The sequence below is a fragment of the Vidua chalybeata genome, chromosome 6, assembly GCF_026979565.1.
Source record: "Vidua chalybeata isolate OUT-0048 chromosome 6, bVidCha1 merged haplotype, whole genome shotgun sequence".
Lineage (NCBI taxonomy): Eukaryota > Metazoa > Chordata > Aves > Passeriformes > Viduidae > Vidua > Vidua chalybeata.
The window spans coordinates 56,041,949-56,069,578 of NC_071535.1; the positions used below are offsets into that span (position 1 = coordinate 56,041,949).

Consider the following 27,630-nt stretch of genomic DNA (forward strand, 5'->3'; position numbering starts at 1 on the left):
GTGGCAGCAGCAAATTCCCACAGCCTGATGGCACAGCAGAGGGACAAAGGCCAGCAATGGCCACGGGAGCTGCAGGTTTCATTCTGCTCCCTGCGCTGCCGCATCCCGGCAGGAAATCTCCAGGGGGGACAGAAACTCCCTGGGTGCACAAAGTGCAGCATCTGTGCCCCTGATCCTGCTGAAACTTAGAGTGTGGGGCCGACCCCCCAAGGTAAACACTGCCCTGCCTGCATCAGCCTCAGCCACTGCCCCAGTTCTCAGCTCCCACTGCTCCGGGGCTGCCCCACATTCCTGACCAGGAGCCAAAGGCCACACCTGCACTGGCCTGAGCACAGGCCCATCAGTCCAGCCAGTTCCTCCGGTGGCTCCAAATCCTCCCAAACCTCCCCAGCTGTGCTTTGGCCAGTGCCTGCCCCCAGGCTGTCACCCACCCCTGCAGCACCCACACCTGCAATCCAGGAAGTTTTAATGCTGGAGTTTGCTGTGCTTTTCCCCTTCAGTGTTATTTTCAGGAAGTAACAAACCCACCACAATGCAAGGGGAAAAGAAGGTGATTTAAGGAATGTTTTACTCACACACTCCTCACTTTACCCCTCACAACCACCCCAGCATGAAACAGACATTCAGGAATTAGTGTTCAGTAGCTGCCTTTGGAATTTTAAGGGATATCAACAAAGCCTTGATAAATATGTGGGGAATTCCACAGCACATTTTCCTTCCCCATGTGTGTCAGCATCCAGCACAGTTCCCTGTTCCTGTTTGGTCCCCAGGAGCTGCAAGAGGAATGTCAGCCGTCAGCTTCACCTCCTCGGCGTCGCCTCGTTAGTCCAGGAGATAATTAATTCGAAGAGAATTAATCTGGTCAGTGGCAGAAGTTCATCACAGCGAAACAGCATCTTTGCCACAGGATATTCCCACCCCTGTGGCCTGTTCTCTGATCAAGAACTACTTCCCAAACTCAAGTCATTCCACCTAAACCACGGCAGCACGGTTTGGAAGGACAGAAGTTTTCAGCCTCATGTGAAGGAAGACAGAAACATCACTGGGAGAAAATCCTGAAGTTTAAAATCCTATTCCTCACGTCTTTGACTAATGAACCTCTTAACATCCAATCTGGATTGTGCAGAGAAGTTCCTTGGTCCCACTTGGAAACTGATCTCCCCAAAACGTCGACAAAAGCCATTAAACAGTTATTACAACTGATTCCCTTAATTACTATGGAAAAGACAATACAAATAAATTGGAAAAAAATTTGGCTCAAGTTTTCCTCAGGAATGAATTGGGAGCTCACCAGCCAGGATTTCTGACAGGCAAAGAGTGTGATATAAAATATATATGTGCATATATATATATGTGCATATATATATATATAAATATATATATTTATACACACATACATAAAAATATATATATAATACATATTTATATCACAAAGTATCTCACGTATCTCTGACACATATATATATAAAAAAACACAAATGTTTTTATATCACAAACTCTACCTATAAACCTCCACATTTCCCCTTTTTTTTCCAGGAATGTCACATTTTTAGGGATCCTAAAATCATACACACGCAGTGCTCTGCAAAGGAAAATAAATCACTATTTTATCCCATTAATTCCAAGATGTTCTCCTGGATGTGCTGCTGGGTGTTTTCCTGTAAGCTCTTGTGGCTTATCCATGAAGTGTACTTGTAATTGTCAGGATCATGAAATCCATTTGGAATTTTACTGTCTCTGCAGTGGGATGAGTTTTTCCAAAATTATTTCTCTCAGACTGAGCGCATCTCCTCAAGTTCCCTCTCGCTTTCTGCATCCTGGAAATGCAAGAAGGAAATTCATAAATGTACAGCTTGATTAAAACAAATAAAATACACCACTTCCCTTCTTTTTCTCCAACCCCAAACCAGCTTTTGAGCATATCATGGAGTCCTGGAATGGTTTGGGTTGAAAAGGATCTTAAAGCCCATCCAGTTCCACTAGCTCAGGTTGCTCCAAGCCTTGGACACTTCCAGGGATGGGGTAGCCTCAGCACCCTCACAGGGAAGAATTTCCTCCTAATACCTGATCCAAGCATAATCTCTTTCAGTTTGAAGCCACTCCCCCTCTTCCTGTCATTCCAGACCCTTGTAAATTCTCTCCCTCTTTCCTGTCACTGGAAGGCCACAATTAGGGCATCACAAACTTCTTTATTTCAGGCTGAACAATCCCAATTCTCTCAGCCTTTCCTCATGGCAGAGGTGCTCCATCTCTCCAACCAACTTGTCCCTCCTCTGGATTTGCTCTCTGTGGATGCAGTGATCCAGCTGGGATCTCACAGGAGTGGAGCAGAGGTGCAGAATCCATCTCTGCTCCTGCTGAGTGTTACCTCTTTGGTGTACCCTGGCAGCTCCGCGGCGAGGTCCATCCACAGCACCGCCGCCGAGGCGTTCCCGAGGTCCCTGTAGCACTGGGGAGGGAAAATGGCCATGGGAGAGGAGTTAAATGGGAGAAAACAGGCAGCAAATGGAACTGGGCAACTGCTAAGAAGAGCTGTTTCTGTCTCTTCACCCTTTGCACTGGCATGTCCTGCAGTATCCCTCAGCCACAAGATGTCAGAAGCACCACCAGATCTTGGAATACTAAATTATATTTGACTCTTTCATTTTGGGGAAGGAGATTGGGTTTTGCTTGGACATTTTAAGGTGTTCCTGTGGTTTTCACCCTTTTCAAAGCTCTACTTTGATTTTCAGTTGCTGTTTCCCCTCTTCCTCACACCATTTCCTCCACAAAACTTCTCTCCTCAGAGTACATCGTTCCCCAGCCTGCTGAAAATGCAAAAAATATTATCTACGGGAGTGTCAGGTCCCAAAATAAGTATGAAATATTCTCCATGTGACCAGCAGCTGAGGCACAGTGATCCCTCCGGGAACAGGAAGATTTTGGGTGCCCAGAGAGTTTCAGAGGTATTTTGGAGACCACAAAATACACCCAGGAAAAGGAAGTGGGTGCTAAAAACCCCGCAGCAAGAAGGCTCAAGACTCCTATGCTGGAGAAAGAGAAATCCTTTATCCTTTACTTCTCCCCATGATTCTCTGGCTTTATCACCACAGAAGTCGTGGTAGGGTAGGATTAAACTTCCAGCCCATGGCTGCCAAGTCACCATTCCTGCTTTACAGAGAATTTCATCTGTTAAAAACCAGGGATGCTCCACTGGGTGACTCAAAGGCAAAGACCCTGAATTTTAAAACTTCTGCACGAGGTGATTTGGCCTAAGAAGATGTAAAGGATAAAAGAAACTATTATAATTCTAAAAAATTTTGCTCCTGCATGGAGTACTTTCTACCTGGTCAGCACTTTACAGCCAAAGATCAAATATTTCTTACCCCCTGAACAAACAAGAAGTGAGTGGTTACCTTGGCAATGTAAACTCTTCCTGCTTTGGAAAACCCTGGGCTCAGCTCCTCGACCTACAGGAACAGAGGGAGGATGTGACAGGGAAGAGCAGACATAAGGATATGCAAGGTCACAGTTAATTCTTACATCAGGCTCACTGCAGCTTTTAAAGGAAAATAAATAGATGGCAGGAAGGAGAATCCTAATAAATACATAAAGCACTATGCCCCTGAAACCTTCAAGCAGTTGTCTGGAAAAGTTTGAAATGGAAAAGTCAGCCAGGCTTTAGGTAAAATATTCTGAGGAAGGAGCTGCCAGCTCCCAGACCCTGGAAGCACAGCCCAGATGTATCCAGTACTGAGCAAGGAATTGCTGTGCAGCCTTAGAAAGGAAAACCAACCCCCGCTAAACCAATTCCCAACACTTTGGGCTGCAATTCTGACATCTTCAACATCCCATTCTTTTGTCTGGCTATTCTGGAATGGACACTTCTCAAATTTCCCTCTCAGCAGCTTTCCTTCCACCCAGGTCCCAGGCCATGGGGAAGCACCAGGAGGGATCCAAGCAGCCCAGTGCCATCCCTGAGAGCTGGGCAGGTCAGTGATGGCCCTTCCTGGCACATTCCCACATTTCCTTACCCGCAGGAAGTTCTGGAGCGCGTCCTGCACCGTGGCTGTCGGGGGGGCCTCGAACAGCGCCGACACCGTCCTCTTCTCCAGCCAGCCCAGGTGGGCAACCTGCACAGACAAAAGGGCAACCTGGCCCATCCATCCGACACCAGCACAGGAACAAGGGCCTGCCCAGCCCCTGGGAGCTGCTCCCGCAGCAGGGAGGAAGCCAAACCCCTCAGCAGTGTTGGAATATTCCCATGGAGTATCCAAGTCTAGCCACAGAATTTAACCAGATTTGCTTTTCCTTGTCCCAGGTCAGTTTTTGCAGTTCCATACATCTGGGATTTGGATGGCCCCAAATCCCAACCTGCCATGCTGCAGCCACACCAGTCCCCACTTGTACTCTTCCCTTCTCCCAGCCTAAACCTTCCAAAAGATCCTGCTCCCCCCCACCCTGTGATTCCTTGGGAGAGGCAGGCTGAAGCCTTCCCACCAGATAATCATGGATCATTTAGGTTGGAAAAACCTTCCCAGCCCATGGAGGCCAAACTGTGACAATCCCCACCTTGTCACCCAGCCCAGAGCACTGAGTGCCACCTCCAGGCATTCCCTGAACACCTCCAGGGACAGGGACTCCACCACCTCCCTCTGACAATACCCTGTTTAATCCTGTATAATTCTAACAATGCTGACTAGATGAAGCACTACCATACTTCTCCATCTGTGGTTTTATTCCACTGCTTCAGCAGCTCCAGGCTGAGCATGAAGGAAGGCTCTTTTTCCACAGAGGAAAAGAGCCAGAAGCTCCCAGTAGTTCAGCTCAGGGCTGCTCTGTAATTCCCACTGTCAATTATCCCAGCTACAATCTCTGCACCATGGCTCCATTCCCAACAAAGTGCTTTCCAATGGCACAAATGGAACAGCAACAGTCACTGCAGACTTTTATTCCTTTTTTAGGCTTTAAATCTGATTGAGAGCTTGGCATCTGACTCCAAGCTTTTCCCTGTCAGGAAGTATTAAGCAGTTGGCACGTGCTGCCAGTGCCTCCAATTCTGTGTGTGGCAGGGGCAGGGGGACACATGCAACACATCACACACACCAACACTGTGAGCAGAAGCTCCTCACGGGGCCTTGACCACATCCCTGTGTGTGCAGAGGATGGAAGCAAGGTTGTTTTTACCAAGCAAAGCACTGGGAGCAGGAAAGGAGTTTGCAGCTTGGGATTTTCCTAACCCACCCTTTGCCATTTCCCTTCCCATGCCACCAGCAGTGACTAAAAACCCAAGGCTGGAGCTCTGAACCCTTCAGAGGCCTCCCCAGGGGGTGATGATAAATTCTGTTACCTGGTAACACCACCTGCCCAGCAGATAGTAGAGCTGTGGGTCCTGTGGCTTCAGGGCAATGGCTTTATCAATGTGTTCCTGTGGGAAAGCATCACCAGCACGTGTCACTTCTTTGTCAAAAGCAAATAAAATATCCACCAGAGCAGGTGGAGAAAGAGGAAAGGAAGGAATCCACAATTTAAGTGTCACAAACAGTAAAATTAGACTGGATTCAGTGAGCAAGGAAAAGCAGCATTTCTCCAGCCTCAGGGACAGGAATTTCTGCACACATACACACACAGAAGCTGCCCTGCATTTTATTCCTGCTCCAGAGCTTTGCCATAACCTCACTAATCATGCCAAAGGCTGATGGGGAAACAATAACCTGTGGCCTCTTCCATGTACATCCTTTTCCCCTGGAACATCCACAAGGCATCATAACAATAGGAGGGATAAAAAAAAAAAAGGGAATCTGAGGCAAATGAAATCCTCTTTGAGCAGTAACTGCTTCCTGGGAGAGTGTGGGTCGTTCACAGGCACATACTGCAGACAAGCTGGTGCTGCATGTTGTCACTACATACTAATTCCATGTTTCAAGCTCTAAGTCTCATCCTTTACCTGAATTCATTTGCAAGATTTCTCTTCTTTTCTGTAATTACAGTGTGTAAAACTGCACTCAGCCTGGTCACTCCCAAAAGGCATGGCTGGAATCAGCCTCCTCACCCCAAACCACCCACTCATGGCACCTCTGAAATCTACTCCTTCCCTAAGAAGAACTGGAGCCAATTTTCACCATTTCCTGCTGCAGAAATGAGTGTTGTTTGATACTGAGACAAAGCCCAGCACCTCCTGGCCACTCACCTTGAAAACATATCCAGCCTGGATGCGCTTGGGAATGCTCTCCTGCTCCGACACCTGCCCACAAAGGATGGCAAACCTGCATGGGGAGACAGCTGCATGAGCCAGCTGGGATTGAATCCACATTGAATCCACATTTACCTGCTGTCCATGGCTGCAGAAGGAAGATCTACAAGTGCTCAAAGCCAGGCTGGACAGTGTTTGGAGCAGCCTGGGGTAGTGGAAAGTGTCCCTGCCCATGGCAGGGGTGGAATGGGATGAGCTTTAAGGTTCCTTCCAACCCAAACCATCCTAGGATTCTGTGAAGTGCATTAAAGCTTCACCTCTTAGTGGGGAAAACAAGGAACACAGCACATTCCTCACAGGAAGAGACAGAAGCAGCAAAAATGTAGCACCCAGGAAGGAATGAGCTCGAAGGACGAGGCAGCCAGAGGGGCTGGGCATGACACAAACTCACTGCACTGATGGCTAAAAACCAGGAGCAGCACACTTCCACACCTGGAATTGCTTCTCTGAGCAGGGAAAGCTGTGCCAGAACCCAGAGCAGTGCAGAGTGAAGTTACTGCAGCAAGAGGCAGACTAAGAGCAGCTCTAATCTAAACTACGGGGCGCAGCGACCTCCTTACGCAGCAGCCCAGCTGCAGCACACAGGGCTCTACTTCCAGGGAAATACTTGGAAAACCTACCTACATCCTGCAGCTGGGAAACAGAATGACACATGTTCAGTGTTGAAAGTGCAAAGACATTTAGTTTTGTCCAGTAAGAGACTGTGAGTTGTGAGCCTGAGAAGCGAGGCCCCAGCAAAAGCAGTTCTTGCAGGAGCCGTGAAAATCAAGATTAATTCCCTGTGGATTTACACCTTCCCACCTCACCTCCCTGCATCACAGTGGTTCAAAACCTCCCTCCCTGCATCACTTCCCAAGAAACAACAACAGCTCAGAAAGCTCTCAAGTGGGACAGAAAATGCATATGGAAGTTTGGCCTCTCCTATCCTGCTTGGGTGAAGAGCTCTGGGAGTGGAGGACATTGCCATCCCTTCTCTGAGTTTGGCTCAAAAAACATCAAGTGGAACAGACAGACAAATAAATAACATGGCTCATTTTTGCAAAAAAAATAAAGCTGGAAAGCAGAAAGATGCAAATAAAAATCCCCTTTCCTACACCCACACCCCAGTGCTGCCACAGATACCGACATCGATATCCCAAAGCATCCTTCAGGATGATTAACCACAGAAGATGTGCAGGAATCTGTCAGGAGACCTTTAAATCTCCAATTACACTTTCCTCAGAGTCACAAAATCCCACAAATCCCCTCACACCTCACTGCTCCATTTCCAGCGTGTAAGTTACAGCACAAAATCACGATTCCTGAACAATTTAGCATTTTGCCATAAATCTCTTCCTTTAATTTGTTAACATGCTTGTGGAAAAGCTCTTAGATCAGCTCTAAAATTCTTATTTTTCATGGTAATGGCAAGGATTACCAGATCAGTGGGTTATGGGACAAAAATATTTTCCTGCCAGCTGGAAAAAAATCTTTTCCTGCTGGTGGGGCTCCACTGCCCCATTCTGTTGTGTGCAGATGATGGAGTAAGTGTTTTTAGGATCTTCTCCAGTTTGTTTCCCAACAAACACCAGCCTGGACTAAACATCCCTAACCACAACATGACAGGGGTTGAGAAATACAAGCCAATAAAAAGCTTATTTTCTAAGATCATGAGATAAAATATTCCTAGACAATAAATCACACAATAGTCTCATGTCAAATAGAAATTCCAGGGGTTTTTTTAACAGCCTGGTAAAACGTTGATGAAAAAGCCATAAAAGCAGCAGTAAATTAAATTTCAGTCCTATTTTGGTGCTATGAAATAAACTAAAAAATATATATGGGAAGAGACATCTGATCTGATTTTCACTGTATTCCCAGGAAAGATGATTCTTCTCAACCCAACTTTGCTGATCCCAGGCTCAGGGCCACTGGACTGTTGGGGATTTTCCCACCCACAGCTCTGCACTTCTGGGATTTTAGGCTCTGCTTTCTGCTGTTCTCCCCTCTGCTTGCTCAGCTTGACAGGATGGAGTGGTTTATTCCAGCTCATTCCATGGGATGCCTCGGGATGAGCATCACCAGAGGCACTGTGGAGGTGCAAGAGGGCTGAGCAACAGAACCAGGAGAGATTAAAAGTAATGATGATGGGGATTTTCATCCCCTGTAACCAGTGGGTGCCCTATGCATTACTGCTCAGATCCATCCAGAGATTTCCTTAGGATATCCCTTGATTAATTAGTAGCCAGACTCCTCATTAAGCTGCTGACACACCAGCTCCCCCTGGAATCTCAGCTCAGGATTTCCCCATTTATTAGAAAATAAACTCTGTGGAACCCCCAGCTGAGAGAGCCTGATCTTCCAGCTTAAATCCCCAGGATTTGAGCTCAGGACTGTGAAGGACTTTTTGGGTTCTGCACTTTGACTTCCCTGGAAGCAGGACTCTGCCACAGAATACAGAGCCTCCTGCACCTCCCCTCCACAGTCAGGGGGCTCTGCTAGCCCAAACACAGCTCTTAGCTCTTTTAACCACCTCAGAGACAACTTTCCCAATATTTTGTGAGCATTCCCAGTTTTTCACCTTCCTGTGCACTGGGTAGATGTATGTGACTCCCTGCACTTCAGTAAGGGGACAGGGAATTAGCAGGCAGTTATTTAGATTGTGACAACCAAAAATTAAAGTAAGAATTTATTTGGGAATTAGTGCTTTGAGAGAGACAGCAGAACTCCCAGTGACTCAACCTGAAATTAATGACCAGCTGATCCTGAAGAGGTTGGGAAAAAAAACTTCGGCTCTTCCAAGGGGAGACAAGATGGAAGGAAAAAGTGGGGAAGGCTGATGTTCCCTCTTCCTTACAGCCCACAAACATCCATATGGGAGAGCTCCTGTATTCTGGATGTTCACATTTCTGAATTCACCTTCCAGGGCAGGCAAGTCAGGGAGATGCATTCAGACTGCTCTAATTCCATGTTATTTTCCCTCCACTACATTCTGAACTATTTCCTAACACCTATTCCCAGAGTTGCTCCTGCCCCATATCACACTGACAGCAAATTCCCTGTTTAATCTGCCTGCAGAGCAGAAAATGCTCAGCTCATAAATCCAGAATCTGGCTCAGAACTGGCCAGATCTGGGCAGTGATGCAGCAAGAGTGAAATGCTGAAGCACTGCCAGGTGTTAAATTAAAGCCATCTCCAGGCATATCTGGAATGCTGTGACTTTTCAAAAATCCAGGATCTGCCCACGGACAGCCAGATGTACCCACGGAACTGAAAAGGGCTGGTGATCAAGATGTTCCACCAAACTGCCAGACTCTCAGAAGAAAGGGCACATTTTGGAGACTCATCCAAGCCAATCCCACTTCTCCATAACACACAGGATAACTCCAAGGGGGCTGGAGCTTATGATTCCTCCCACAGTGAGGGCTTTCAGTAGACAGTGCTTCATTTCCAGGGCAAAATGTCCAACTCAAACTACAGCTCCTGACACAGCACCTGCACCATTTTCCTCAGGTTTCTCTGAAATCCCTCTGGTTGCATTTCCAGTATTACTTCTAGAAAGAGGAATGGAAGCCAAGGCAATTCCAGAGCTTGCTCTCCTTTCCTGATCCCTAAAGCCACTGCCTTGTGCTTGCAGTTGTGCTGAAAACTCCCATAGGGAATAGGCTGGGAATTCTAGAAAGCCACAGTTGTTTCTCAATTCATTTCTGAAAGGTCTGTGCAGCCACTGATGCTCCATCCATCCATCCATCCATCCATCCATCCACCCACCCACAGACTTGGGAACTTGCTCTGTCCTACTCAAGAGCTGAAATCAGCTCATGGAGAAATCAGTTTAAATGGACAAAAGCTCTACCTGCTCAGGGATCTCTGACAATCAAAGCAGAGAAAGACTCTGGTGTCTAAACGAGGTAAGAACCAGGTAATTGTAACTCAGGAGCATATAGGCTCTAAGATCATTCCCTGCAAATCCCTCACTTCCCATACACAGATCAGCTCTTAAGGCACTAAATGCATTTAATGCCCAACACAAATCCCACATTTCCCAAGGGAACCTCCCAAGGGCAGCAGGGGCAGAGATCAGCACAAGGCTGGCTTGTCTGTGCAGCCCTGACCAAATTCCTGCTCCATTCTGCCTGGAGACGGCTCCCTTGGCACCGGCCGGCTTCCAACAGCAACAGCTGCAAGGAGAGCTTTGTCCCACCCTCCATGGCCAGAGCAGAGCCATGAAAGCCTCTCCTGTGTGCTTGGGCAGATCCCAAAGCCAGGCCAGACACAGCCCCACACACTTACTGCTCTCCCTGGCACAAAGTGAGAAACCACTTTTCCTCCTGCTGCCAAGTCCTTCCAACCCCGAAAGGAGCTGTAGCCAGCACTGATTCCCCAGCAGAAATCCTTCCCTTCCCCAGTTATTTTCTTTCTTTGTTTCTTTAAAATGTCAGTGATGACTGAACAACAACGAGGCACTGAGGGGAGAAATTTTTCCTTGCAATGATAACTGTAGGCAAAGTACCTCTTGTCTTCCTTGGCACCTCAAAAACTGGAAATGATGTGGGCAGCAGGAGGAAATAACAAGCACAAAAGACAATGAATAAGCACCAAAACCCAGCACAATTTCATCTGAAGGAATCCACAAACTTTCAAGAGGCAACTGATAAAACAGAAAATGAACATAACATGATGCACACACAGAGAAAAAATGCAGCCCAGGAGACCTGCACCACATCAGCTTCACACAGCCTGTGTGGAGAGGCAGCAAAATAACTGGGAATATTTCTATTAAAGTGGCCATTCCAGATGCAGTGGGAGAAAGATGATGGTGACTGCTGTGTGTAGAAGAAAGAATGCAAACGACCACCACACCAGCACAAAGCCATGCCACTCCCACAGCTTGTATCCTGCACTGAATCCCTCCACTTTTGTCTGAAAAACTACAAGAAAGAGGGAGAAGAATATTGCAAAGACAACATGGGTGGTGAGACATAATAAATTACTCCCCTGTGACAGAAAATAATAAAGGATTCTTCAGCAAGGAAATTAGTCACTAGAGAGAAATATGACAGAATAAAACTGTAATTTAAATAAATGTGAGCAATGTTCTCTGATCGCTTCCCCCAACATTTGGGGCATCAAATCCACCCCAAAAAAAAGCTTTAAAACTTCTGCTGCTTTTTATCCCCAGGGTAAATTCAATTAGCATAAAGAAAGACTGCAATTAAGCCAGCTTGTGACCACTTCAGAGCTGGGAAGGGAATAATTTCCTGTACTATTCGTGGCAGAAAATAGTAATTTGTGTGCTGATAAAGGGAGTTACATATTCATCCCCAAGAAATCCCACACCTCCCACATGCTGCTCTGCTGTTTCCTTCCTCCAGCTGCCCTGGAGAATTGGAAACAAGATGTTCAGGAAGGAGCCTTATCCCTGTTAAGGAAAGGGTCTGAGGGGCCGAGAATTGTCCCAGACTTGGAATTCCAAGGCAAAACTGTCAATATTTGGACACTGGAGTAGAACCTGGCTTTGCAAAATACAAATGTTAAGATTCACCCTGGCAACTAAACCCCATTCACTCAAAGAAGTTAAGCCAGCAGACAAGAGCCCATGATCTGCTGGAGATTTTCCTGCTCTCAAATTCCTCCTTCCAATCAAAGCTTTAATTGAGAGCAGTAATTCATTACCAACAGATGAAACACAGTTTAAAATTATAAAGGCATTATTCAGATGCCAGTAGTTCAAAACAATCCTTCAAGCAAATTTACTCATTACAAGAGCACAGATCTTGTTTGGCAAAGACACTCAGCAACCTCTTTTCCCAATAATTTTCATTAAAGAAGAAAAAAAAAATCCCTTTTATTCTAATTTAAGTGCTGTCAATCCTTCAGTGCAACTGCTGATAAACACCATTCACAGAGGAATTCACTGGAGTAACAGAAAAGCGCATCCCCTTATCTCTAAATATCTGTGCCACTTCAGAAACTCTCTTTTGGAGTGATTTTTATAAAGGAGATTGAAAAATTCCACACACAAGCTGGAAGCACAGCCTGCTCATCCAGGCTGCTGAAGGGAGCCTTCCCCCTCTCCTGCCTCCTCCCTGAAACCCTGTGCAGAAATGTTGGTCACAACTGCTTGGCTGAACTGCAGATCATCTCTTCTTTTAGCATGGAACAAATACATAAAATATCTCTGTTTAAATAAAAAAGAGCCATGTGCTGCTGTGTCCCTTCATTTCCAAGCCAAGGGCCCTGCAGGGTGATGAGAGCAGAGCCAGCAGTGCCAGAAAACACTTCCAGGGGACTGTAAAAGCCTGTCTGGTGAGAGTGATGGATCTCCTTCCTCCAGAATTAAGTGGAAAACAGGGAATTTGGCAGAGCACCAAGCCCACACTCCCAGGCCTGGCTGATGGAGTCAAACACATCCCCTCTTGCCTGAAAAGCAGCTCCACTTGGGAGCTTTTCCTCCAGAACTCTTCAGAGAGAAATTCATAATTAAGTTGCTGTAAGATACCCCAAATTTATTCCTACCATCACAGCCAAACCTACTGTCTGTCAAGTTATTCCTTACACCAACTAAGCAAAGCTGCTAAAAATGGCTTTTTATGGAAAAACACCACCAGTGTGGCACAGTGCAAGTAACAGCAAATAAGTTTGTGGGGGGGTTGTATTTATTATTTTTTTAACTGCAGCTCAGCTCACAAAAACCTCCAGGTCCTTTTCCTACGCTTCTTAAAAGCAAGAAGTAATAAGTCACTTACCACTGGTGGCACTCAGCACTTTGATCCCATTTCTGCAAGGCAAGTTCCAGCTCTTCCTTCCCTGGAACAAAAAAGTAGTCAGAGGTAAGAAATTCAGTTGCTTTCTCTCCCAGTTTCTTTCTCCGAGGCTGTCAGAGCAACAGAACAGCATAAAAGTCATACATTTGTCAATTTGATAATGCAATTGGCTTGGAAACATCCCATACATAATTTTATCCTCTGGCAGGTTCAAAAAGCTGAAAACTAAGCACCTATTGATGGCTAAAAGGACAATATAAAACATAGAATTAAATGTTTAAATGGCTCCACTGATTCCCAGAAAAGAGTAATTATATTAGCTACAGTATTAACTAACTCTATTTAGTTATGTGCATAATAAACAAGACAGAAATTATTTAGATCAGTATATTTTGTTGCACATCTTAACTGTAATAAAGATGATTTTTGTTCTATTTTGTCTCACCTAAAATCTTGCAGACACCTTTGAGGTGGTAAAGAACAATGAGGGAATGAAGTTAAAGGGAATTTAAAAATAGGTATTGTTTTTATATCTGCACATGCTGACAACAGAGAAAATCCAGGGTGATACAGCAAAGCTTGTTTATTTCATATTTATGATTGATTTTAGTATCACAAAGAAATGGATGACAGGTTTGAGAAACAACTTTCCCAGCTCTAAGTAGGTCTCTATTTAGATTCTTTCAGAAAGCTCAATTTTCAAACACAAAAAATTCATTTAAATCCTTGCTTCCCACTCCCCTAAAAACCAGATTCTAGGGAAAACCAGTGTCTCTGCTGGCAGGTGGAGGGGCTGTGCAGCTGAGTGCCAGCCCTCCTTTGGGGCAGCAGGGCATTCCTTACCCCCTGTGGCATAGGACCTCCTCTCGTCCTCGTCCTCCGTCAGCTCCCACATGTCGCAGTGCGCCCGCGCCAGGCGCCACAGGAACTCGCGCTGCCCCGCGTACTGCAGGGAACACAAACATCCCAAACACCCCACATCAGGTCAGCAACAAAACACAGCAGGGCACTCACAGCTGAAGTCACACAGGGATTTTTCTAAGCTTTAAAATGCCCCAATTCCAAAGGAAGCAAAGTGGAACCACAGCGAGGGCAAGTTTAGAAGTCAGTGCTGCAGAAGAGTTCCCTGCAGGGGCACCTCCAGTGCTGCGCCCAGCTCTGGGCTCCTCAAGTCAGAAGGGCAGTGAGGGAGGGGATGGAGCGCATCCAGGGAAGGCAACAGAGCTGGGGGGACTCAGCCTGGAGAAAAGGATGCTCAGGAGGGACCTTTTCCCTCTCCACAACTCCCTGACAGGAGGGGGCAGCCAGGGGGAACCAGGCTCTGCTCCCAGGGAACAAGGGATAGGACAAGAGGAAATGGCCTCAAGCTGTGCCAGGGCAGGTTTAGGTTGGACACCAGGAGGAATTTCTTCCTGGAAAGAGTGATCAGGCAATGGAAGAGGCTGCCCAGGGAGGTGGTGGAGTCCTCATCTCTGGAGGTGTCCAAGGAATGACTGGACATGGCATCCAAGTGCTCTGGGGATCAGTTCCAGGTTGGACTCTGAGTGAAGAAATCCCTCCTGACATCCAAGCTGACCCTCCCCTGGTGCTGGAAAATACAACAAGGCACCTATACCGCCAGCTTGTTGTTGAGGAGCAGCTGGAAGCCCTCTCTCCTGTCCTGCTCATCGCCGCTGTGCAGGCGGTCAGCCTGCTCCAGGAGCTGCCCCAGCCCCTCCTCCAGCGTGGAATCCATGAGCAGAGGGCTTTCATCCTCGGGGACCAGGTCCAGGGAGCCCCTGCGCACGGTCCTCACTGTGTCACAGCTCACTTCGTCCTCGCTCTCCCGCTCCGACTCGCGGTCGTAGTCGGACTCGGCGTTGGCCGTGGTGTAACTTTGGGGGAAAAAAACATCACCAAAACAGTTTGAGGAGAGGAGAGGAAGAGTATCTTGACTCATCCCAGAGAAAACTGCACAACCCAAGTGTCTCACACAACCTCATTTCTCGTATCACCCTCAGAAAGTTGAAGGATGAAGGTGGCAACAAAGTTAAGTGCCAAATCAGTTTTGAGCAACCTGGTCTATGGAAGGTGTCCCTGCCCAGGACAGGGGGTGGCACTGGATGAGCTTTAAGGTCCCTTCACTCCCAAACCATTCCAGGATTCTAACTGTCCCCACCTCCCCTGCACACTCTGTCAAGCTCCCCCTAACCTCAGTGATCCTGTAAAGCTCAGATCAAAGCTCCTGAAAATTGAGAAAATTAAGCTCCCCCAGCACCCAAGCTGGGAATTTAAAATTTGAAATTTAAACCAGGGTTACACAGTGGTACCACAGCAGCAGGGAGTCTACTTACAGAGCTGATTCCTTTCCAAACAAGACTATCTGTGCCCCTCACTTTCACCTGCAAGCTCTTAACTACAGAACAGGCACAAATCAGCCAGTCATTTCAAAATGTGCACTTGAACACGGGGGCTTTGTTGATTTAAGTCAGTACCTGCCCAAGAGAACTTCAGCAGTTCTGCTGGATCTGAGTTCCCTGCACTCTGGGGGCACTGGGTACTTCCAGCTGTGCTTCCCTCTGTCCTGGATGATTCCTCCTCCCAGGGACAGCCTGTGGCCCTGCCTTTGTCTGGGGACACAGATATGTGACCACAGCCCCTATCTGAAGGAGGCAGTGACAGGGCTTTGCCCACACACAGATAACAAGACACGTTTGGCTATCAAAGCTTCCTGAGAACCATCCCTCATTCTCAGGAATTCCCCTCTCTGCTCCCTCACTGCAGCCTCCAGCCCTCACCCAAATTTTCAAAACCCCACCACGTTGTCCTGAAACATTTTAAGGCAAGAAATAAAGCACCAGCCTCACACTGCAAAGGCAGGAAAGCAAGGATGCCATGCTGGAGATGACACTGAATTAACAGATAACCAACACAAGGGTAGGTGACACCGGCACGCTCTGCCTCAGATTAAAACCCTCATTTATTTACATTTCTTAATATTAATGGCATTATTAACTCTCTAGACCACCTCATTTCCAGTAATTAAACACAAACTCCTTGAATTCCCTGATTTCCCCATCCTAACCCCCAACATTTTACTGGCAGCTGCCAAGATTTCAGCCCTTCAGCTCAAAAACCAACCGTGTTTTCTGCCAGACAGCCCCTACGAGATTCTGCCAGCTCAAAAACACAAGGAAACCCGAAGTTTTCAGGGAGATTAAGGGATTTAGGTGTTATCAGCCTGTTTTCCTGAGATTACAATGATGGAAAGCTCTGGGATACTTTAATATGGTGACCCTGAAGGAAAACAGAGCCCATGGGAAGAGGAGGTAAAGAAACACAAAACCCAAAGCCACACAGGGAAATTAAGCAGCACAATCCCCCTGGAAACTCTTGGGAGATTTTTGGGAATTGTGTCTGAAATTGGAGAAGCTGCTCATGCCCACGTGGTTCACAAAATAAAGCTGATATGGGGAGTTTTTGATCTGAATTTCACTGAAAGACTTCAGCTGTCAGCAAGGAACCCCAGCTGAAATCCATCTGTTGGCAACAGGCTCATTCCTCCTCCCAGTGCCTGCTTCAAAGCTTCAGTGTTTTTTTCCAAAATTTACATTTCCACCCTGAAAATGTTACTTGTCAAGCACATTTACATCCCTAGCAGAAGACACTGCACACTACAGGCAGCTGGTCCTGGCCTGACTGATATTTTTACACCTCTCTGTATAGGACCAGAGTGAGGCATTACCTGAGATTCCAGTTTTAAATCAGGTGAGAGCTGCTAATCCACCAATCCCCACAGTGGTCATTACAGCTAATTACAGATGTTAATTAAAAGGTAAGGACTCCACCAACCACCACTGGATTCCCAATAAATTAATGAGGTTTTACAGTAAAATACACCCCTGTCCTCAGAGAAGGTGTCTTTTCTGCAACCCTGAATTCTTGCCCTCTGTCACAATTTTCTGTGATCTGAACTCAGTTTTCTGACAGCCAGGGCTGGGATGTGTGGCCAAAACCCCTTTTTCCAGCAGTTCTACACAAACCCTTGTCCCCCTGGTGACTCAGTGCATCTGCTGTTATCCAAACACCCATGTCCTGCCTTCAGAACCAACTCCACAGCTCTAAAATCGGTTCTGCAGCCTCCTTACCTATTACACCACCATGAATCACTCCATTCCTAATTTCCCTCTCATCCCAACACCCACTTGAGCTGAATGAAGCTCTACCACCCCAATGAGATCACCCTCACCAGCTCTAGTTATCAGAGACAAACAGGAGCTTAGGGCAGTCCCAGATCCCTGTCCTTTGTCCTGGCAGGACAAATCCCTGCTGAAATGGCAGCTGGCACCAGCCCCCAGGTCATTTGGCTGCCCAAATTCCCCCTGAAAATGCTCCCACTGCTCTGAAATCCCTCTTTAAATGACATTTCATCCCAACTGCTCTGGGAAAATGTATATAGCTGTACCAGCTGTTTTGGGACACACTTCCATACCCCAAAGGAGCAACATTTCCTCAATCAGAATATCAGCAGCCACAGGTGCAGGAGAACTTGTTACCTGTCTAACAGGAATAAACCTGCAGCTATATTGGCGTTTTTAATGATGTTCTTACACCACACAGAACTTTTCTGTCATGTGCAGGGCCAGGAGTTGGACTTGGATGATCCTCCTGGGTCCCTTCCACCTCAGCATATTTGCTGATTCGATGATCTGATCATTTTAATGTAATATATATTGCCTGGAAATTTGATTTCCAAACTCTCTCACTCCATTGCCAGGCTGGACTTGTACTTCCCTTCCTTCTGCAAGGTTCCTTAATCAAATTATTTCTTTAAAACCCCTCAATTTTTTTTTTAATTTCTCTAAAAGTCAGGACCATTTCAGATCTCTCAGTCTGGCCCTGGCAGTAACACACTTACTGGAACAAAAGCAAATTAAAACAGGCTGCAGGGGAAGAAAATTCCCTTCTTTATGTTCCAAACGTGATGTGGCACCAAATCCCCTAAAACATCTGTCCCAGTGCTCTGCTTACCCTCCTTCACTCTCTCCATCATCTGTGTTGGGATTCCCTGAGCTGGCTGTGAAATAAATAGAGCTGGAGCATGTGGAGTCACTTCTGTCCCTGGAGAAGGGGAACTTCCTCCTGCGAGTCACACGCTGGGTTTCCTCCAGGTGGGTCCTGGAGGGAAAGAAAAAGGAAGAGAAATAAATATTTGGTAGTGAAATATCTGCTATTCCCCTTCTCTTCTCCAGCAGACTCCACCCAATTCCCTTTCTAGGCAAAGAATTCAAGAGGTGTTTGTACAAACTCAAATGGAGCTAATTTTGTATTCTGTAAAATATGTAATATATTATATATATATAATTATACAATATATAATGTGTTATATATACAATTATAGTTATATAATATATATCACAATCTATAATGTATTATTATATTATGTATTACGTGTTAATGTATTATGATTGTATTATATAGTGCATATTGTATAATATGTAACATATAATTATATATTTTTATATATAGTTATAATGATATAAAATATATTATATAATATAATGTAACTAATATAATATAGCTGCAGGTAAAGCAAATCCTCCTCCATGGAGAACCCATACAGGATCCACAGATGTGCTGTTCATCAGGAACTGGAGCAACAGAGCGGGTCAGAGTGGAAGAGGGGAAATTTAGGTGGGATAGAGAGAACGGATCTTTCCCTGTGAGGCTGGTGCAGCACTGGAATGGATTTCCCAGGGAAGCTGCGGCTGCCCCATCCCTTGGGAGCGTTCCAGGACAGGCTGGACAGGGCTTGGAGCAACTTGGGCGGGTGGAAGGTGTCCCTGCCCATGGGCGGGCGGGCTCTGAGGTCCCTCCCAGCCCAGGAGAATCCCGGGATCCCGCGGCTGTTTTCCCGTGCAGGCAGGGACCGCTGCAGGCCCGGGAGAGAGGGGCAGCACCTGACTTCCCCCACGATCTCCACCGCCAGGTCCTGCAGGCTGTTCCGCAGCTCCTCCACCTCCTTCCTCAGCTCCGCCACGTTCCTCACCACGAAGTCCAGGCGCTCCAGCAGCTCGTCCTGCCTCGGCAGGGGGCTGGGCACGGCTCCCTCGCCCCTGCCCGCCGGGAGCAGCGCCCCGGGCACGGCCTGGCCTGCAGCGGAGCACAAGGAGGCCCTCAGAACACATCTCCTGGAGGGAGATGTGGCCACGGCTCTGTTGGCAGGGGACACGAGGCCCGGTGTTGACAGGGACACCGAGGGGATCAGAGGGGTGCACGGAAAGGCTGGGAGAGCTGGGATTGTTCAGCCTGGAAAAGCGAAGGATCTGCGGTGACCCAACTGCCCCTTGAAGGAGCCTGAAGGAAAAATGGAAAAGAGACTCTTCACAAGGGCCTGGAGTGACAGGACAAAGGGGAATAACGCCAAACTGAAAAAGGGGAGATTGAGATGGGATATTGGAAGGAATCTTTCCCTCTAAGGGTGCCCAGGGAAGCTGTGGCTGCCCCATCCCTGGCAGTGTCCAAGGCCAGGCTGGCTGGGGCTTGGAGCAGCCTGGGATAGTGGAAGGTGTCCCTGCTCATGGCAGGGGGTGGCACTGGATGAGCTTTAAGGTCCCTTCCCACCCAAACCATTCCAGGATCCCATTATTCTATGATCATTATCATTCAATGAAACACGGTTTCATTTTCTGTTCCCGAAGTTTTGCACAGACGTGGGTGAAACCCAGCAAGTTCAGGGTTCCGAATCGGCACTTTCTAAAAGCCCAACACCCCAAACCTCACCTCCCCCTATCCCGGCCCCATTCCCCCCTATTCCAACCCCGCACTCCCAATCCATCCCATTCCCCGCATTCAATCCCAATTCTCTCCTACTCCAGCTCCGTTCTTCCTTTTCCAGCCCCACTTCCCGCACTACAACCCCACTGTCCCCGTTTCAACCCCATTCTTCCTACTCTAATCGCGTTTCCCCCCACTCTTCCCATTCGAACCCCATTCGTCTCTGTTCCAACCCCATTCCATTTCCTCCATGCCAGCTCCGTGCCCCCCTATCCCATTTTCCCCATTCCAGCCCCATTCCCTCTATTCCAGAGCCAGCTCCAGCCACATTCCTCTCCATTCCAGCCCCATTCCCCGCATCCCGACCCGGCTTCCCCGCCGCCCGATCCCGCTCGTACCGCGGCGCGGCCGCCCCGCCGCCTCCCTGGAGCGGCGGCGCATGACCCAGAGCACGCCGAAGCAGAGGCCGGCGCCCGCCGCCAGCCCCAGCGCCATCCCCAGCCGGGGCCCGGCCCGGCCCGGCCCCGCCACCGCCATGGCCGCTCCGGGCGCGCGGCACCGCCTGCGGCGCTGAGCGATGGCGTCACGGAGAGGCGACAACGGGGCGGGAAGGGAGCGGTGTATGCCCGCGTGACGTCATCGCCGCGCGGGACGGCGGGGCCACGCCCACAGCGGGGCGCGCGCCTGCGGTGACACCAGGACGGGGACGGGGACCCGCACCGGGGGTGTCACCAACGGGCCCCCCCAGGCCCTGAGGAAAAACCCCCCCAAGGCCGCCGGCTGTCACCTGCTGCCACCTCGGCAGCTGTCCCGCTGTGGTGACAACACCTCGGCCCGGCTGGGCAGGGGACAGGCCGGCTGGGCAGGGGACAGGCCGGGTGTGGAGGGGACAGGCCGGTCTGGAGGGGACAGGCCGGCTGGGCAGGGGACAGGCCGGGTGTGGAGGGGACAGGCCGGTCTGGAGGGGACAGGCCGGCTGGGCAGGGGGCAGGCCGGGTGTGGAGGGGACAGGCCGGGTGGGCAGGGGGCAGGCCGGGTGTCCCCGCACAGCCCGACGCTCTGTGGGCGCTCCCACACGCGGGAGGAAACCCCGCTGGGTTTGGTGTTCGGCTCCCAGCAGTGAGGGACAAACGTGCCCCAAAAAATGGGGGATTTGGGGTGCCCAAGGGAGCTGAGCGGGACGGGGTTATTGTAGTGAGGGAGCTGGGCACGGGGCTGGCTGTGGGAGCGGTTTTGGGGATGAGATAATGGATTTTAGGTGGAATGGGTCAAGGAAACAGGAGTGGCCAAACAATCATCCCAAGCATTTGGGGTTGGGATTCTCCCTTCTGCAGGAAATGTGGTTGGCGGTTCCATTCCTGGTGGGATCCCCCGGGAAGAACTTCTTTACCCCGGAATCATTGAAACTAGAAATACCTTTTTCTGGAAGAGCCAAAGGATTCCTTATAGAAAGGTGCCAGTCAGGAGAGGGAAACCAAGCCCTTTGTGTGCTCCCCACTCCTGGGGGTTTGGGTGACAGCAGGATTTGGGCAGAGCCAAAGAACTTTCTGCTTCCCTTTATGTGAATTATTGGGAGCAATTCTGAGCCAGCCCAGTGCAAGGAGAGCTGGGAGCAGCCAGCTCGGAGCCAGAGGGTGATAAGCTGCTTTGGGATGATGGATGAGATCTGTCTGCTTCCCAGATTGCGGTATCTCCTCAAGAAATTCAATATTAAAATGTTACGTATAGCTCTGCTCTCATTTCCCTCTTTTTTCCTTCCTATCTTTTTTCCCCAGGAAAGAGTCAGACCCAGAGCTGGGCAGGCTGCCAGAACCCTGGCTAGTTTTCCTTTAATTTCTGGAAAGGTCTGGGTTTCATATCCATATAATTCCCTGCCTAACCGCAGACCATACGTGCCCAGCAGAGATCCAAAGGGGTAATGGATTATGGGAATTCTGTCAAAATCCAACCCTGCTGGGTGAAATGTGCCCTTGCTTCATTGGGCAACAGGTTTGCATTGGGACAGGAGAGCAATGAGCAAACATTCCAGCTGTTCCAGGACTTGGGGAGGAGGCTCTGCTGAGGATAGGAAAGATCAGAACAAGCTGATGTTTAACCCGTGGGGGGAGGTATCCCACAGGGAGCTCCTAATGGACATACTGGGATTTGTGGGATGTGCTTTAGCAAGAGGAGACCATCAGCCTCTGGGGTTTCTTGTATCTCACCAAACACAACCAACAGGTCAATGACAATGTCAATAACAACAACAATAATTATAACAACAACAACAATTAATAATTAATAACACATCAATAATAATGGATGTGCAGCACCTCTGCCTGCCCCAGTCTTAGGAAATGGAACTTCTCCAATTATGAAGGGGTTTAAATCCCCCGTGTTCTCAGATAATAACTCAACAGCCAGTAGAAAAACAGATTTTTCCCAAAAAATGTTGGCCATGCTGAACATTCTGCTACAGGGGAATGTTTGGTCAGACTGCAGGGTGGGAGTGGGAATGCTCTGCAGGGCCCACCTGCCTGGCTCCTGCTCCGCCATCTCCCAGACCTCACCTCCCTGCTGTTATTTCCTGCTCCTTTATCTCCCTGCTATTAATTTCCGCTTTCTTCGTCTCCCTTATCCATCATCTCCCTGTTCATCATCTCCTTGTTCATTGCCTCCCTGCTCATCATCTCCCTGTCCTACATCTCCCTGTCCTCCACGTCCCTGCATCTCATCTCCTGGTCCATCCTCTCCCTGCTCATCACCTTCTGTCTGTCCCCTCCTGCTCCATCACCTTCCAGCCCTTCACCTCCTGCCTATCCCTTGTTGGGACGGCAGCGCCGAGATCCCGAGGGATCCGTCGGAGCCCCCCGGGTGCCTCCCGCTCCCCAGCCCCCCCGAGCCCCTCGGGAGCCTTTTCCCCCCCGCTGCCCGGGGGCGGTGGTGGCGGGGCGGGACCGGGGGCGGCCCCGGGCACGGTCCCCCAGGAGCGGCGGCGGGAGCCGGCGGGAGATGCCGTACCTGCTCATTAGCACCCAAATCCGCCTGGTGAGTCCCGGCGGGACCCCCGAGGGTGGGGAATTTCGGGGGGCGGGCAGGGACCGACCGGGGCGAGCCGTGAGACCCGCTCAGCCCGCGGTGCCACCGTCACCGGTGCGATCCCGGCATGGGCTGGCCCTGCTGCTGCTGGGGGGTCGGGGGGTGATGCAGGCTTGGGGGACCCCAGCACGGCCAGGCTGTGCTCCAGCGGCCTGGGAGAGCCCCCCGTGAGAGCCCCCGGTGCCTCCACCCCGGCTCTGCTGCCCCCAAAGCCTCCTGTCCCAAACAGCGACTCACTTGGGAAACTTGCAGCAGGATCCCACGAACGCCAAAGGGACAGCCCCTCTTGTCCTCGCAGTTGGTTTTCCCTCGTCCCCAGACAGCCATTCCAGGGTGGAAAAGGCGGCCAAGGGAGTGGGCATGGCTGGGGCAGACGGGAGCTGGGCAGTGGTTGGGATCTCTGCCTGGGATCAGTGTCCAGGAGCACTGGTGGCATTGCTGGCTGTCCCTATCAGATAAAGCCACAAAGTAAACGTTACTCCCCGGCACTGGCAGCACCCACATCCTGCAGGACTCTAGGAACTCACAGCTGTGTGTTTATCTGAGGTTTCCCTTTTCCCGAAATCCAGAAGCCTGGATCTGCTGGTGTGGTTTGGGGCAGGAAGTAGGGACAGTGAAAACAGCAAATGAGCAGAGGGAAGGAGTTGTGATGGACACTGCTGCTACTGCCACTGGAGATGTCCCAAAAGAAGCAGCAGTGGATTGGGAATGGGGATGTGTGGGGATGCTGCAGCACCAAAGCAGCTGCTGGCAGTGGCATTTGGGATCATACAAGTTGATTGAGTGATTATGGATGAGGTACAGGAAGGGACACATGGATTATGGCACTGGAAGGAACAGCCTGGAGCAGCAGGGCTCAGTCTGCCCTTCAGAGGCTTTGGAAGCTCTACTCTTTACCAAAGGGGCAAAGCAAACATTTCCAGCATGAAACTTGGCATCGAGCTGAGGCTGGAACCTTCCCAGGTGAGCAGCTGCACCTTCCTGGCAGTGGCCAGGACTGAGGGCCCCTCCACCCAGGGTGGGCTGATGGCAATTCCCTTCCTTAAGGGCTCTCATTGGAGCTGTGCTGGGAACAGGGGGTGGCCGTGTCACCGCGTGTCACTCACCACTCTGTGCCTGTCCCACAGGAGGCTGGGCCCACCATGGTGGGCGACGAGCACTCGGATCCCCACCTGATGAGTATCCTGGGGGCCACAAAGAGGACCACACTGGGGAACAACTTGTAAGTCCTCCTCTCATTATTTTCCCAAGGAATGCAGAACATTTTCACTCCTGGAATTCCCCACAGCTCCTTCCAGCTGTACAGTTAATCCCAGGACTCCCATGTATCCTGTTAATGAGGAAATGCTGCCTGATACTTCACTTGGTTCTTTATTTTCCCTTGCTCTGACCCTGTTTTAGCACCTGAACCCCTCTTTCCCTCTCTCGATGCCATCCCTGCCTTGCTCTGCCTGTGCCTTTCTTGGTGCTGAGACACCAGAATGCTCACCCAGTTCTGTCCATCCCATCCCTCTGAGCTGCAGCCTGTCTGTCCATCCCATCCTACTCTCCAGCGCAGCTCGAGGCTTCACCTGAGCCAGCCCTTCCCAACACCTCCCAAATCTTTTCCAAGGGCAGCTGAGCCCTGGGGTTGGAGCTGCTTCCCATTGTGCCAACCCTGACTCCAACTCCTCCACTGGCAAGTTCCCAAGCGGTGGATATTTGTCACCTCTTTGACCATGCCGAGTTTGACCCCAGCCTTTGGCCAAGTGCCACTCAGAGATGTGACCAGCATCTTCCTCATGGTTTGGCCCATTTTTTTTCTTTTTTTTTCCTCAATATCCCACTTCCTGGTTTTCCCTGGGGGGCGGGGGGGAACCCAAACCTTCCAAATCTTCCCAAGCTTCCATCCATGGAGCTGGGGAGCTGGGAAAACCCTCCGACTCAGCACCAGCCTGGCCAACACCAAGGGCTGGATCCTCGGCTGCTGCAGCATTAAAAATCTGAGTGCGGTGGGAAGTGTCAATAGTAAGGAGATAAAATATAAGTCTAGAGGGCCTCCCCATCCCAGCTCCATTCCTGGGGGGTTTGCCGGGCTGATCCCTCTCCGTGCTGCTATTCCCAAGCCCGTGGGTGGGGCAGAGATTGGCAGCAGCGCCAGAGTCGTGCTGCCACCCGCCGTGCGGAGCCCGGAGTTACGCAACGGGATGGGAGACAGAGAGAAACACAACAGGCTCCAAGAAGGAGCTGGATCCTGAGAGATTTGGTCAAGGATCCCTGTGATTCAGGTGGAAAAGACAGGCAAAGACAGATAAAAGCCTCTGTGGTGCCTGCCCCAGCAGCTGGGGGAGGCGCAGCACTGTAAGGAACAGAAGCACCACATTCTGCTTGTTTTGGGGAAAGGATACGAGCTTCCTATGGGATCTCCCTGGTGGATTCACCACCTCTCTCCTCTCCCCGTGTCCCGGAGCGTTTTGAGCTCCTCTTGCCCCACCTGCTCCCAGCCCATGTCACAGCTGGGAGCTCCGCTGTGTCCCTGCGGCACATCCCTTAGGCACAGCACGTCCTCCCCGTGTGCCTGAGCAGTGGGGGAAGTCCCCTGGCTGGAATGTGGCTGCTGGCACCCCCCGGAGCACAGCCACGTGCCAGCGGGGGCGAGCCTGGCTGCCTCCTCCAGAATCCCAACCAGGGCTGGGAGCTCCGGGACCTGCACCGTGGCCGAGCAGGATTTTCCATCTCCAATTCCTTCATGAGCAGAGCCTGGTTATGGATGCTGCAAACCCCCTTCCTGTAGCACCTTGGGCTCCAGAACTTTAGCCACGACTTTGTAGGGAGCCTGAAGGAAAAGCCCAAGCAGCAGAGACCTGCTGGAAACTGGGATGTAGAGGTGAAGCTGAAATCCCTGTAATGAGGGAGCACACGGATCCTGTTCCTCAGCTCTGCACAGACACACGGCCCCTCATTAAGTCCCACAAGGTGTGGGGAGCAGGGATATAGTCCCTGCCCTCTCACTTGGGGTCAGAGCCCTTGGGGCAGCCAGGTGGGGCAAGGGGTGGGGTGGGGTTTACCTGGAAGAAAAGGCTTTGCAGGTATCCCAGCCCCTCCATCCCGACTGGATGCACACAGAGACAGCAGCAGATCTGATACCCACAGTGTGCAATCTTCATTTCCCTCAACACACAGCTGGGATAAAGCCCTGGGAACTCTTGCCTCCTGCTTTTAGCTCAGATACTCTGTTTTTTAGGTTTCTACAAATCCCTGCTTCTGCAACTTCCTCTGAATAGTGGGAATAATATTTACCAGCTCCCACTGCAAATCTGAAGTGTATGTAGCAACCGTCCTGGAGAAAGAACAGACTTCAAAGACACTTATAATAATGCACATTATCTTTACACCACATCTATAATTACAGCCAAGTACAGTCTTGAGAAACTGGAAAATCTTTCACATCTCAGGTTATTTCGTGCTTTAAAGCACTCCCAGCTCCAGCATGGGTCTGAAATCCAAGCAGGAGAAGCTTTGGAAAGGCTTTTGGATTTCTTTATCATTATTAGTAAGAAAAGCAGGAGAAGCTTTGTTCAGGTGCCCAAACAGGATCCCCAGTGATCCTGCAGCCTATCATTATCTGCTTATCCGGCACTGCAAGTCAGCTACAGCTGAGCTGCTCTGGGCCTTGTCCCAAAAGTCATGTCAAAGGAGAGGCTGGCACATCCAAAGGTCCCACTGGCCAGCTCAGCTCGGTTGTCCCCAGCCAATTCAGCCCAGTCTGTGCCTGGTCCCTTCACTGGGGAGCAGTGTCACAGCCCTGGAGCTTCTGGGATCGAGGGGTAGGAATGTGGGACAGCTTCTGCTCCATGCATAGAGCCAGCACAAACCAACAGGGAATCAGTGCTGGACAAGGATCCCAGTACCACTCCCAGGCACTGCTGGAACAGAAGAGCCTGGGCTCCACCTCGCCTGGCACATCCATGCAGGATGGATGACTACTGGCTTTCCAAAGGTTTCCCACCTGCCTGAAAGCATCACTTTGTTCCAATCCCCAAATTCGAACAGTCTCTCAAACCCACCCACCTCACAGACATATTCTGACATGGGTAGAACACTGGGATTTCATTCCTTAGAAACACCTGACTCATTCCTCTCCTCCTCCATGAATTCCCAGGTATGCTAAAAACGTGCTCACAGTGTTTACCTGTGAACCCTCTGCTGCAGTCTCAGCCCAGTTACCAGGCAGCATGTGGCTCTGGACAGCAGCCCCTGAGCCACATTCCCATTCAACCTGATCCTTCCCTCCTGGACAGGATTCCTGTGGTTTGGCACCTCGGGCTGTGCCTTCCCCCAGGGTTAACCAAGGCCCTGTGTCACAGACGCCTGTGCCACGTGTGGCCGCTGGTCTTAGAGGGATTAGGAGCGAGGCAGGCTCACTTCCACCAGGAAATTCCCATCTCCTCCTCCCCCAGCTCACCTCATTCCCATCTTTCCTGGGTGCAGCTGTGAGTACTACGTGAACGACGCTCCGCGCGTGGTCCTGGACAAGCTGGAGAGCCTCGGCTACCGCGTGGTCAGCATGACCGGCGTGGGCCAGACCCTGGTCTGGTGCCTCCACAGGGAATAGCCAGGGAGAATCCTTCATTCCACCTGGACAACATCCTGCTGGAGATCATCTTATAGGACTGGCAGCAAATTTTCCCCCCTTAATTCCTTCCTGTCCCAGACTCCAGGCACTCGGGCAGGGGGAGGAACGGCACAGAGATAGAGCTGGACCCAGTGGAATTTTGCCATCCCTGTTGCGTTTCCCAAGAGCAGGGGGAGGAAGGTATGCCCAGAATCAGGCAGAGG

General features: G+C 50.0%; 2 protein-coding genes across 5 annotated transcripts; one reads left to right on the forward strand and one right to left on the reverse strand.

The window, feature by feature from the left end:
• Positions 1 to 551: 551 nt before the first annotated feature.
• Positions 552 to 23,969, reverse strand: RMDN3 (regulator of microtubule dynamics 3). 2 transcript variants are annotated; one of them, XM_053945988.1, is made up of 13 exons: positions 23,919 to 23,969; positions 23,050 to 23,260; positions 18,918 to 19,110; positions 17,989 to 18,135; positions 14,594 to 14,852; positions 13,822 to 13,924; positions 12,961 to 13,021; positions 6,170 to 6,245; positions 5,330 to 5,407; positions 4,014 to 4,112; positions 3,396 to 3,449; positions 2,369 to 2,449; positions 552 to 1,817 (listed from the first exon to the last, which is right to left on the reverse strand). In XM_053945988.1, the coding sequence occupies exons 2-13, from the start codon at positions 23,246 to 23,248 to the stop codon at positions 1,773 to 1,775; spliced, it is 1,395 nt and encodes a 464-aa protein (XP_053801963.1). In that variant the 5' UTR covers positions 23,249 to 23,260; positions 23,919 to 23,969; the 3' UTR covers positions 552 to 1,772. The 2 variants fall into 2 exon arrangements, with proteins under 2 accessions (XP_053801963.1, XP_053801964.1); XM_053945989.1 differs by lacking the exons at positions 23,050 to 23,260; positions 23,919 to 23,969 and adding an exon at positions 20,133 to 20,280.
• GCHFR (GTP cyclohydrolase I feedback regulator) lies at positions 20,766 to 27,525 on the forward strand. Of its 3 annotated transcripts, XM_053945997.1 has the most exons (4): positions 20,766 to 22,761; positions 23,617 to 23,775; positions 23,940 to 24,034; positions 27,283 to 27,525. In XM_053945997.1, exons 1-4 carry the CDS (start codon positions 22,726 to 22,728, stop codon positions 27,404 to 27,406), a joined length of 414 nt encoding a protein of 137 aa, XP_053801972.1. In that variant the 5' UTR covers positions 20,766 to 22,725; the 3' UTR covers positions 27,407 to 27,525. The 3 variants fall into 3 exon arrangements, with proteins under 3 accessions (XP_053801972.1, XP_053801974.1, XP_053801973.1); XM_053945999.1 differs by lacking the exon at positions 23,617 to 23,775; XM_053945998.1 differs by lacking the exon at positions 20,766 to 22,761 and having other exon boundaries at positions 23,253 to 23,775.
• The last annotated feature ends 105 nt before the right edge of the window (positions 27,526 to 27,630 follow it).

What these genes read in the sequence shown, in the direction of transcription:
- GCHFR (XM_053945997.1), top strand. Translation starts at nt 22,726, where the DNA reads ATGCCGTACCTGCTCATTAGCACCCAAATCCGCCTG. An exon ending in TTAGCACCCAAATCCGCCTG is followed by an intron (nt 22,762 to 23,616) that starts GTGAGTCCCGGC and finishes GATGAGGTACAG; the next exon opens with GAAGGGACACATGGATTATG. An exon ending in TGAGGCTGGAACCTTCCCAG is followed by an intron (nt 23,776 to 23,939) that starts GTGAGCAGCTGC and finishes CCTGTCCCACAG; the next exon opens with GAGGCTGGGCCCACCATGGT.
- RMDN3 (XM_053945988.1), bottom strand. Translation starts at nt 23,248, where the DNA reads ATGCCACCAGTGCTCCTGGACACTGATCCCAGGCAGAGATCCCAACCA. An exon ending in TCCTGCTGCAAGTTTCCCAA is followed by an intron (nt 19,111 to 23,049) that starts GTGAGTCGCTGT and finishes GCTCCGCTGCAG; the next exon opens with GCCAGGCCGTGCCCGGGGCG. An exon ending in CGCTCCAGAACTTCCTGCGG is followed by an intron (nt 3,450 to 4,013) that starts GTAAGGAAATGT and finishes CTGTTCCTGTAG; the next exon opens with GTCGAGGAGCTGAGCCCAGG.